The 12,337-nt window shown below is 42.3% G+C and overlaps 1 protein-coding gene across 1 annotated transcript; it reads left to right on the forward strand.

Moving 5' to 3' along the window:
* Positions 1–3,365: 3,365 nt before the first annotated feature.
* On the forward strand, positions 3,366–3,884 carry LOC144700423 (signaling peptide TAXIMIN 1). Its single transcript, XM_078571842.1, has 2 exons — positions 3,366–3,584; positions 3,656–3,884. Exons 1-2 carry the CDS (start codon positions 3,478–3,480, stop codon positions 3,777–3,779), a joined length of 231 nt encoding a protein of 76 aa, XP_078427968.1. The 5' UTR covers positions 3,366–3,477; the 3' UTR covers positions 3,780–3,884.
* Positions 3,885–12,337: the final 8,453 nt, after the last annotated feature.

Here is a 12,337-nt window from a genome sequence, read left to right on the forward strand (position 1 = left end):
GACAACTATGGTGTCAAACAGAATGATTCCGTTGGCGCTCGCATGTAACAGACAGGCTCGATCCGTACCTAAGAAATCTCTCGACTCATAGTTTTCAAGATATAATCTCTCTCGTCGGTGACAGCGTTCATCGTCAGCGTCTTTATTGGGCACAAGCCGGTACGGGCAAGTAGGCAGAGGTGTGCCGTTGACGGGCATGGCTTGGTTTTACTGGTGGCGGTGTCGTGTGGCAGGAGCGGTAGTCAGAGTGGAGACGAGGATGAGACGCAGAGACGGTCTGCAGCGAAATGGCTCAAGCGGTCAACCAAGTTTGGCGGCAACCTTGTGGTGGATCAGCACGGGCAGAGTTTGGCGGTGGATGCAAGTGGCAGCAGGCGGCTCGGCAAGAGGTGCGGACCGGTGTAATGGTTCAGTGGCGCGGTGAGCGTCTTTACCGTCTAGACTGATGCAGATGGCACGTGACACAGACGTCTTTACCGTCTAGACTGATGCAGCAGTGAACCAGAGGTACATGCGCGGACAGACGATGTCATGGCCAGGACCGTGAGTAGGCGACGCCAACGTTGAGCACCCGTGCGAGACGCAGGGCGGACAAGGGCGCAAACATCAGCGTCAACACGTTACGAGGATCACCGAGCGCAAGACTATGTCACGCGCGATTGCAGCAGCTGCAGGGCGTGGTTTGCAGCAGTCAAAAGGCACACTCAACGGCGACAGGAGCACACAGGCACCGTCCGCGGCATTAGTGCTTAGGGCTAGAGGCCGCGGGGCAGCGTCCACGTGGCGCGTGTAGGAACGACCACTCTTGACGTCCACCTTAGGCGCGGGTCGTCTGCACCAGGGTCTTCGCGGGAACGACGACAAGCGGCAGGCTGTCGTGTCGCAAGTCTTGGGCGTCGATCGTACTAGATCGATCTGATGCACGTAGACACACATGGTCAGCGGACGTAAAATCCACGCAGTGAATGCATTGACTGATTGCCACAGTGGTCATTGGCGCATTTTCACTGGTTGTCGCACGAACGTCAACCTAGCGGAGGAATCTCACGGCACGGGAAGGGGTGGACTTAGTGCCAGCAACTTGGGCTTGCACTGTAGCTCATGGGGCGCGGCCCAGGAAGGATGGTGGCGCTGGGATGGCATCCCTTCGGTTTCTCCTCTTCCCTTCACGCTTCAACCCCTCTACCTCTCTCCCTTTCTCCTTTCTTCTCGTTGAGACCAGACGGTGAACGAAAAACACTTCAAAAATACTTTCTGGTCTAAAATTCTAGGGCTCCATTGTGCCCCCTTTAATAGGGGCACGATCGCCTTTAGTAAGGGCACTTGTGCCCTTACTAAGGGGGGGGGTGTCTTATACATAGGACCCCCCAATACAAAATTTGAAGTAATTTGACACTGTTCAACGACACGAACGCGACAACACGAAACGACACAACACGCAGCGATACGACCACCTACGCGACACAACAAATATCGACACGATGAGAAGGAAAACACACACACGAATAAACGACAAAGGCGATACGAAATCAAAATGCGAGAAAGATACGGACGTGCTTTCACCCAGGATATTTGTACCCAGGTGTCTCCACTGACGCCTTGGCATGCCGGTCATCTGGGCACGAACCGGCGGACCGTCGACGATGGTGATGGCTGCTCCGATAACATCTCTGATGGAGTAAGGTGGCGCGCTCCATCACTCTCCCTCTCCTCCCTCTCCTCCCTCTCTCTCTTTCTCTCCCTATCCCTCTCTCTCTCCCTCTCCCTCCCTACCTCTCTTTTGTTCTCCCTCTCTCCCTCTCTCCATCTCTCTCTTCCTGTCTCTCTCCCTCTTTCTCTCTCTTGCTCTCTCTCTCTTTGTAGATATCTCTCTCCTCGCATGCTCTCTTTCTTTCCTCTCTTTTTCTCGCTCTCTCTTTCAGTCCGTCTCTGTCCTCTTGCACTGTCGCTCCTTCACTCTTTCTCTCTCTCTTTCCTCTGTATCTTTCTCTCTGTCTCCATCTCTCTCCCTGTTGACGCTCCCTCTCTTTCCTTGCTCTCGCGCTCTTCTCTTTTCTTGCTCTTGCACTCTTTTGCACTTTTACCTCCCCCTCGCACTTAGGGTTTGACATTTAAGACCGAGGACTAGTCAGACTAGACGGAACTAGGACCGTAGGTACTCCATTTGAGGGTGGACCAGTTGGTCTGCCAAGTTTAGGTACAAGGGTCAAACAGGTAAATAATTAAATATTTAATTAATATTTTTCAACAAATTTAGAAGGGAAGGGAGGCTGTGAACCATTCATTACCAGCAGTTTTAAAACTTCATTATTTTGATATAAATTTTCTTCTTCACCATCAACATAAATTTTATACTTTATTTTTGACATTGACTAGTCAACATGACCCCTTAACTACCAAAATTGGACTGAACTTTTGGTAAGGTTTAAGTATTTGCTAAAAACCTGGAATGAACCAGGACCCTCAAACCCTACTCTAACTTCTCTCTCTCCTCTCTTTTCACACTCTTTCTCTCGCTTTCCTCTTTCTCGCACTCTCATTCTCTCTCTTTCCACACTCTAGCACTATTTCTCTCTCTTTCTTTGCTTGCTCTCTCTCTCTCTCCTCGAGGTCTCTCAGTCTCTCTTTCTCTTTTTCTCACTCTCTCTCCCTCTCGTTCCTTCTCTTCCATCGCGTTCTCTTGCTCTCTCTTCTCTCTCTCTCAGTCTCACTCACTCTGGCCCTTTCTCTCTCCTCAAGATCTCCCTCTGTCTTACTTTTGCTCTTTTCTCTCTCCTCTCAATCTCCCTATATCTCACTCTGACTCTTTCTCTCCCCTCGCGAATCTCCCTCAGTCTCACTCTAGCTCTCTCTCTCTCTCTCTCCACCCATCTCCATCACTTCCATCTGTCAGGGTTGGACGATCAATAGATAACAATTTGCACTAAATAATATGCCAAATTGCTATAATGCGGCATTTTAGGAACAGTTTAAATGGGTATGTCCAGAAAATCACCCTCTATAATTTCAGAAAATTCCAAAATTAGAATCATCAGACTTACCATGCGGCAGCATCTTTTCTGGGCCCAACGACTTACTCTAATGTGAACAGTTACATCTCCATCCAATCGACCAGATCAAGACCGTTGTCTGCCTCGCTGTCCTAGTGGGTCCGAAACCGCAGTCGACCTATTTCAACTGTTTACGGTGGAATGGTAAATTAATAGCTGGGTAGATGGTATGTGCCTTCCTATATGCATACATAATCTAATAAACGTGAAGAAATATTTGACTTTGGCACTGACTTTGAACGTGAAAGTAAAAACGCCGGGTTATTTGACAAAGTCATTTTAGACGGGCGTTATCTGCAGGATGTGAATTCCTTGTCGTGCTGTCTCATCTCTCCGTGGTGGGTATTTTTCTCTTTGGAGTGAGGAGCGGGTGGAGAGAGAAAGGAAGAGGGCAGAGAGAGAAAGGCTTGGAAAGGGGGAAGAAGCCATGTGTTGCGACTGCGAGTGCAGGCCGCTGGGGTGGCTTCTGGGGCTGCCCTTTGCGTTCTTGTCTTTGCTCATCTCCATCGTTGGTGTGGTGGTTTGGATCGTCGGGTGAGAATTTCTTCTTTTTCTTCTTCTATCCTGGATTTTGGGGCTTGACGAAAGATTTTTTGTTTGGGCAGTTTGCTTCTTTCTTGTATATGCCCTTGTTGCCTCTGCGTGACCATAGTGGTGGAGTTGGCGATAGAGCTCATCAAGGCGCCTATCCACGTTATGCAGTGGTTCACGTCGAAGATACCCTGCTGAGGGCTTGCTCCGTTGTGTCCAACACCCCTTCCCCCCTTTGTAATTTCTTAGTTCCGTTCTCTCGGTGGTAATAAGAAATCGGTGATTTCCGATCTTCAGGGAGAATCTGTGCTCTTCTCTCTCCCTCTCTCTCTTTCTCTCTATCACCCTCTCTCTTTCTCTCTCTATATATCTTTCCTATCTCTCTCCCCTCTCTTTTTTTCTCTCCCTCTCCCTTTATTTCTCTCCTCTCTCTCTCTTCTCTCTCCTCTCTCCATTTATCTTTCTCCCCTCTCTTTTTCTCTCCCTCTTTCTCTATTTCTCTCCTCTCTCTCTCTCTCTCTCTCTCTCTCTCTCTTCTCTCTTCTCTCTCCTCTCTCCTCTCTCCATTTATCTTTCTCCCCTCTCTCTTTTTCTCTCCCTCCCTCTCTATTTCTCTCCTCTCTCTCTCTCTCTCTTCTCTCTTCTCTCTTCTCTCTCCATTTATCTTTCTCCCCTCTCTCTTTTTCTCTCCCTCCCTCTCTATTTCTCTCCTCTCTCTCTCTCTCTCTTCTCTCTTCTCTCTTCTCTCTCCATTTATCTTTCTCCCCTCTCTCCTTTTCTCTCCCTCTCTCTCTCCCTTTCTCTCTCTCTTCTCTCTTCTCTCTCCTCTCTCCATTTATCTTTCTCCCCTCTCTCTTTTTCTCTCCCTCCCTCTCTATTTCTCTCTCTCTCCTCTCTCCATTTATCTCTCTCCCCTCTCTCGTTTTCTCTCCCTCCCTCTTTCTTTCTCTCTCTCTCTCTCTCTCTTGTGAAGATCACTCAAGAGGAGTAGGGAAATAGAAGGAGAAGAATAGAGATATGAGAGAAGAAGAGACTGCACAGGCCAGGAGAGACAATAGGCAAGATTGTGTTTTTCCTCCATAAAAAGATTAGCAACACATGTGTTTGTATTTATACACTATAGATTAAGTAGTAAACTGTTAGAAAAGAGAAGTTACAGATCTCGATCTATAACTTCTCTTTTCAGATTTAACTTTTACCGTTGTTCTGTAATGCTTAGATTATCCTATCTAGATTTAATCCTGTCCACTAGATTTCTCCTAACTATATTTAATCCTAACTAGATTTAATCCTAGTCTTCTATGTTTTCCTATATTCAATCCTGAATCTCTATTTCTCATAACGAGTATAGATACATATCCGTTTCTTACTACTCTAAGTTATTTTAATGTCCTATTGGTCGATGGCGTAGTGACATAGCCGTTGTTCTTCTTTATCTCTCTGTCTCTCTCCTCTCTCTATTTATCTCTCTCCCCTTTCTCGTTTTCTCTCCCTCCCTCTCTATTTCTCTCCTCTCTCTCTCTCTCTCTCTCTCTCTCTCTCTTTCCTCTCTCTATTTATCTCTCTCCCCGCTCTCTTTGTCTCTCCCTCCTCTATTTCTCTCCTCTCTCGATTTATCTCTCTCCCCTCTCTTTTTTTCTGCCTCCCTCTCTATTTCTCTCCTCTCTCTCACTTTTCTCTAATCTCTCCATTTATATCTCTCCCCTCTCTCCCCCTTTCTCTCTCTCTCTCTCCCTCCACTTACTCTTTTTTTTTCTCTCCTCCCTCTCTTTTTCTCTGCCCTCTCTCTTTTTCTCTCTCCCTCCCTCCCTCTCTATTTCTATCCTCTCTCTCTCACTTGTCTCTTCTCTCTCCGTTTATATCTCTCCCCTCTCCCCCTTTCTCTCTCTCTCTCCCTCCACTTACTCTCTTTTTTTTCTCTCCTCTCTCTCTTTTTCTCTGCCCTCTCTCTTTTTCTCTCTCCCTCCCTCCCTCTCTATTTCTGTCCTCTCTCTCTCACTTGTCTCTTCTCTCTCCTTTTATATCTCTCCCCTCTCCCCCTTTCTCTCTCTCTCTCCACTTACTCTCTTTTTTTTTTCTCCTCTCTCTCTTTTTCTCTGCCCTCTTTCTTTATCTCTCTCCCCCTCTCCACTTTCTCTCCCCCCTCTCCACTTTCTCTCCCCCCTCTCCACTATCTCTCTTTATCTCTCTTTATCTCTCTCCCCTCTCTCTCTTTCCACTTTCTCTCTCCTCTATCTCTCTTTATCTATCTTCCCCCTCTCTCCCCACTTTCTCTCTCCTCTACTTCTCCCTATCTCTCTCCCCCCTCTCTCCCCTCTATATCTCTCTTTATCTCTCTCCGCTCTCTCTCTCCACTTTCTCTCTCCTCTATCTCTTTTTATCTCTCTCCCCCTCTCTCTTCTCTTTCTTGTTATCTCTCTCTCCTCTCTCTCTCCTCTCTGTCTCTTTTTCTCTCTCCCCCCTCTCCCTATCTCTCTTTATCTCTCCCTCTCTCTCTCCCCTTCCTCTCTCCTTCTCTCTCCTCTATCTCTCTTTATCTCTCCCCCCTCTCTCTCTCCACTTTCTCTCTCTTTCTCTCTCCTCTATCTCTCTTTATCTCTCCCCCCTCTCTCTCCACTTTCTCTCTCTTTCTATCTCCTCTATCTCTCTATCTCTCCCCTCTCCCTCTCTCCACTTTCACTCTCTTTCTCTCTCCTCTATCTCTCTTTTATGTCTCCCTCTTTCTCTCTCTCTCCACTTTCATTCTCTTTCTCTCTCCCCTCTCTCTCCACTTTCTCTCTCTTTCCTCTCTCTATTTGTTTCTTTCCCCCTTCTCTCTCTTCCACTCTCTATCTATCTTTATTTCTCCTCTCTCTCTTTCTCTTTTCTCTTCTCTCTCTCTCTCTCTATGTGTTCGCCTTGGAGTCACTATTATTAGAAAAATCAAAAACTATTTGAGGGAAACTTCAAATTTACAAATTCAATGATGTTGAATATGGGGCTGTAAAATAGTTGATACAAATTTAACCCATCAATCTCAAGAATTCAACTAGAGGATCTAGTATACTCCACACTTCAGTCTTAAACTACATTTCCCCTTGCCCTCCACAAGCTTACATATTTCCCTCTATCATCTAAAAAAACATGATTTCAATCCTCTCTTTTTTATGAGAGATACTCAGTCATTATTCATCGCACAAAGGGTTACAGTAGGAATACTTTGAAATACTTTACTTTTTCTCATGTTTCTTTACAATAGAATTACAATATTTAGGATATAAATAAATATTAGAACCGTAGAATTTAAAAGCTTTGGTAAAAGACATTTCTATCTGTGAAGTAAGAATGGGGGATTTAATGTGAATGAAATATGTTGTTGGTGTTTACATTACTGTGGAGCATGTAGATTTCCTTCAACACACATCTTGGGAATCTAGAGAATAAATACACAATATACGAACTTGGATTTTAGATATTTGAATATTTGTTATTGATTCTAGTAATCTAGATCCATCTATCCAAATTTTGTTGGGGATTTTATATCCAACCTTTTAAAAATTATGATCCTCTTACTAAATAATCCATCACAAAGCATCAACTTGTTGCCCATGCTTAGATTTTTGGCAAAAGACAAGAAGGAATAAATTAATCAAGAATCAGTTTTTAGGTGCAATCCAAGAAATCTAAGAATTTTTTTGCTCAAAAGCTTGTTGTGGCCACACAAGCTAATCACTATTGGGCGAGTCCTAGAGTAGTTTTCCTTCCTTTTCTCTCTACCCTAATACAAGTTTCCACATGGATTGAAAAAAAGCGGAAAAAAGGTGCTTGATGGAAATATATGTAGACACAAGCCAATCACACAGTCAATATACTATATTCATTATAGTGCCCGTGAGATGCTTAAAACTGAAGTCCATGAATACATGACCATTCTTAGTGAATTATGATGAGATTGTGATACAACAATTGCTAGTCTTTAATCATGTGTTCTAAATATTCTTATTCGAAGGATACTTGAGAAGGACCAAAGTGACAAGATACAATAGCACTATCTAACCTCATTCATTTAATGACTATCGCTGGTCCCCTAGCCATTAGTGTGGATACACTAATGATCCATAATGGGTGCTCTTTTGAGGAAAGAGCATTATTTTGATCCATATGAATGAATGGTATTATACCAAACTTTTAATCTGGTTGACTCACATAACAGTTGTGTAAGTGGTCCTTCCACCTGAGTCACTAATGATGTGTTATGTACAAACAACTATACTTTGACTAGGACCTATGAGTTCTTAATCATGGAACTTTATACAATCTTAGTTCAAGTGAATCAAGAAGTTCACACAAACAATTTGGTGGTCAACATGGGTCTAAGAGAAGATAACCCAATGATGATGAGATGAAGTCATTGGCAAGACAATGAAATATCAGAGACGAGTTCTCAAATGCTTTTTGAATACTAACTCAGATAACTAATTAGGGTTTGATAATTGACCATACCCAAAGTCATGTAGGAGTGCCAAGTGGACGGACTGACGTACCATAAATCATGCATGCAAATCAACATTTTTTAAGGGTTTATGCCTTTTTATGTTAAATTCCATTTTTATGCAATTATTCATCCATTATGTAAAATTTGATATTTTTAATGGGTTTTTGCATTTCTAAAAAACAGTATGAAATTTGGTGGTTCAGTAGAAATAAAATAAACAAATAAAAAATTAATAAAATAATATTAATAATAAAATATAGATATAATAAATAAAAAAGATGGCTCTCATGGAGTCGCCAAGGCGCAGCCATGGCCGTCGCGTTGCAGGCACCACCCGCAGCCACAGGTAAGGCCGTAGCAATACAGCGGCAGCACCAGCAGGTGTCGCCAAAGCTGCCCCAAAGGTAATATCAGCCAGCGCCCAAGGTAAGTCATGTTATTTCAATTTCATTTAGTAATTGATTTTGGCACTTATATACTCTTGACATTTTCTAGAAACATCGATATGGGATGTTCAAAACCCAATCCTTCAAAGGCGATCGGGCCGGGCCATTAGAGGCAAGAGAATAATAGTGGCCCATCGGGCCGCGATCTTAAGAAAAATACACTTAAAGTCTGACTGGCCTTTGAGCCAACCCGGCCCGAAGCTCGTATCAAAACAGGTTTTTTAATAAGTCGGACGTATGATCTTAATCGTTGGTCTTATTGAAGAAGATTGAACGGTCAAGAAAAGTTCATATTAATTTTCTTTTATTTTCTTTTATTTCCACGCAACAACTCAGTGTGGAGCATCGACGTGGATGAATCAAAAGAGGGCACGTGGACACCGTAAGCTGACTAGGCAGAGCTGACTGAGCAGAGTCCACCGGATCTAGAGAGGGTCTACGGCTACGATTTAATCATAGCCGTTGATCCCTCTCATAGAGGATCAGACGGTCGTGAATAATCTCAACCAATTTCCTCCTCCCGCCGCCATCTCTGTCACCGGAGACTTCACTCTGGTGACGAGAAGGCGGATTTTGTCTCGATTTGACAAAGGCAAAATGGGGTGTGAATTTTGTGTTGTTGTTATTATTTTCTCTTCAATCAAATAAAAATTTTTAGTTTGTATACTTACGCAAGAATGTATAGTTGTGAATACGGTCATCTCCACAGAGATTGGCTCTTAGAGTTGAATTTAACTAATGAGTAGGAGAGTAAACAAACACCACTAGGCATTCATTGTAATATCTAAGAGAGAACAAGAAAGAATTTAATAGTGATTTATAAAGAAAGTCCTCTCTAAAGATTTTGTTTAGACCTTAACTTATATTTATATATATATATATATATATATATATATATATATATACATATATATATATATATATATACATATATATATATATATTTCTTTTTGGTAGATATATATTACCGATTTTAGGAAATTTTTTGGAGAATTTTTAGAAATCATTTTGTTGGAGAGTTTTGAGTATCAAATCTTGCACATAACCTATATGATAAAATGCCTACTAGAACAAAATGGATTTCTATGCATTTTTTATAAGGAATGAGAGTGAATTTTACTATACTTTATCTCAAGATGTATATAGAATAGGAAGTATATTTCCTCGATTTTATTATATATTTTTATAGAATTTTAATTGGTTTAAAAGTATTTAAAATGGTGGTTTAAAATTTGTTTAAAGAGTTTTCACAAAAGGTGTCTGTGGAAATGCATTAATGGAGATTTTTTTATCATTGGGCTTATGCTTAAAATTGAATCATTTCAATTTTGATTTCGAGGAGATGGATTGAGGATGATTCCTCAATCCTCGATTGAAATTATAGTAATACTTTTAACTAAAAATTTGAGTTACTTACCGGATTCTGCACCAGCACGGGGTCGTCGACGGCTCCAAATCCCGTTCCGACAGCATCCTCCAGGTACGTAGTCTTCTCCCTCTTCCACTCTTATCTCTTCCTAATCTCCCTTCAGGTCAAGGCTCTGTCACCGCAGTTGACCGAGAGATCCAAGGGACAAGAGACACAGATAGAGGATCTTCTCCCACGGCGATTTTATTTCAAAAGGTTCATTCAAAATTTTTGTGGTCAAAGATCATTTTTCTGGCAATTTACATAATTGTTATAGATCAAGAACGGTCCAATGACCTTTCTGATCGGTATGGGATAACTTTTGCACCGTCCCCAGTGACGAATCGACATAAATCTGCCTTCTCGTCGCTGGAGTGAAGACGGTGGTAGGAGGAGGAAATCGTTCAAAGTTATTCACGACCGTCTGATCCTCAATGAGAGGGATCAACCGCTATGATCAAATCATAGCTGTGGACCCTCTTTAGATCCGGTGGACCTTGCTTAGTCAGCTCTGCCAAGTCAGCTTCGGATGTCCACGTGCCCCCTTTCGATTCATCCACGTCGATGCTCCTTGCTGAGTTGTCGCCTAGAAATAAAAGAAAAGAAAATTAATTTGAACTTATCTTGACTGTTCAATCTTCTTAAAGAAGACGAACGGTCGAGATCATACGCCCCACTTACTAAAAAGCCCGTTTTGATATGGGCTTTGGGCTGGGTTGGCTAGAAGCCCATTCGGATTTTAAGTGTATTTTTCTTAAGATTACGGCCCGATGGACGGCGATCATTCTCTTGCCATCAATGGGCTCGCCTGATTGCCTTTGAAGGATTTGATTTTGAACATCCTATATTGTTGTTTCTATAAAATGTCAGTAGTATATAAGTGTCGAAATCAATTACTAAATGGATTGAAATAACATGACTTACCTTGGGCACTGGCTGATATTATCTTTGAGGCCGCTTTGAGAGGCTGGCTTTGGCTGCACCTGCGGGTGTCGCCGGTGTGTTGTTGTGGCCTTGGCTGTGGCTGTGGGTGGCGCCTGCGGTCTGATGGCCATGGCTGCGCCTTGGCGGCTCTATAAGAGCCATCTTTTTTATTAAATATATCCATATTTTATTAATAATACTATTTTATTATTTATTTATTTTATTTCTACTGAACCAACAAATTTCATACTATTTTTTAGAAATGCAAAAACCCATTAAAAATATGACATTTTACATAATGAATTAATAATTGCGTAAAATGGAATTTAACATAAAAATGCATCTTCATTTCATTATAGGCCTTCGTAAACCCTTAAAAAATGGTGTTTGCATGTATACTTTATGGTACATCACGGACCATATGTAAATTATAAATCGTGATCGACAGACTCCACGAGTGAGTTGTTACATGGTGTTGTTCTATCGACTGGTCTCACAAGAGAATAAAGGAGAGAAGAGGGGAAGGAAGAGGAGGGAGAAGAGGTGAGAGGAGGAGAAGGGAAGGTGGGGAACGAAGGGAAAGATCCCCACTTGCTCATGTAGTCGTGCGTCATCCTCCAGACCACTACTCAGCGGTTTGCGGTCTTTCGACAACACCAGGTTGACTGTCGCATCTCATCGACCTGCGACAGCCCGCACTACACGTGCACCGTCTAACACTATCACAAAGGGTTGACTGCCATTCCGCCAGTTTGTTCGTGAACTGAGAATCATCACCAACCGCCTGGATGTAAGACGGTGCAAGTGCGCTACACGTGAGGAATCGTAACTCATAGTCAAAGTACAAGATTCTATCTACAAAACGTCTTTGGCATCTCAGGTCTAATGACCACTTACACAACCATTAAGTTAACCAACTTGGTTGATAAATTGGTATAATACCTTTCAGAGATTCATACGTATTAGTACATCAAACTTCTTTCTGTAAAGACCAGCTGCTATTTATCCTTAGTATCTCCACACTCTTACCTATGTATCCTTGGCCATATTCATCATTTGAGTGGGACTAGATAGTGATATTTTATGTGAATATTTCAAATTCCTTATCGAGTATCCTCCAAATATGAATATTTAGAACTCATATATTAAGAAAATATCTCTAAATTAGGATATAATTATTATTCACAATTTGGGATCATGAATTCATGGCCTTCGTCATGAGTATCACGCGTGCATTGTAATGGAATGTATGGCTAGCTTTCTTGCCACATATATTTCCATCAATCTCCCATAGTGTCAAAAGTCAATCACTCTTAATGAAAAAACCCTTATTTTAGTGATGTTCAAGAAAGATTAGTCAAATGACTTTGTCCAGATATCTGTTTTACTGTCAGTCAACGGAACTCTTGTAATATGACTTATCCTCACTAAATGATCTCCTTACCTAAGTAAAGTGTATTATCAATTTTTTTAAGTTTTAACGAGTCCTTGACTCTTTCACTGG

This window comes from Wolffia australiana, chromosome 3 (genome assembly GCF_029677425.1).
Source record: "Wolffia australiana isolate 7733 chromosome 3, ASM2967742v1".
In the NCBI taxonomy this organism is placed as follows: domain Eukaryota; kingdom Viridiplantae; phylum Streptophyta; class Magnoliopsida; order Alismatales; family Araceae; genus Wolffia; species Wolffia australiana.

Bases quoted from the DNA above. Each gene is read 5' to 3' on its own strand.
- LOC144700423 (XM_078571842.1), top strand. From the start codon at position 3,478: ATGTGTTGCGACTGCGAGTGCAGGCCGCTGGGGTGGCTTCTGGGGCTG. The intron at 3,585-3,655 runs GTGAGAATTTCT...TTGTTTGGGCAG, and splicing joins GTGGTGGTTTGGATCGTCGG to TTTGCTTCTTTCTTGTATAT.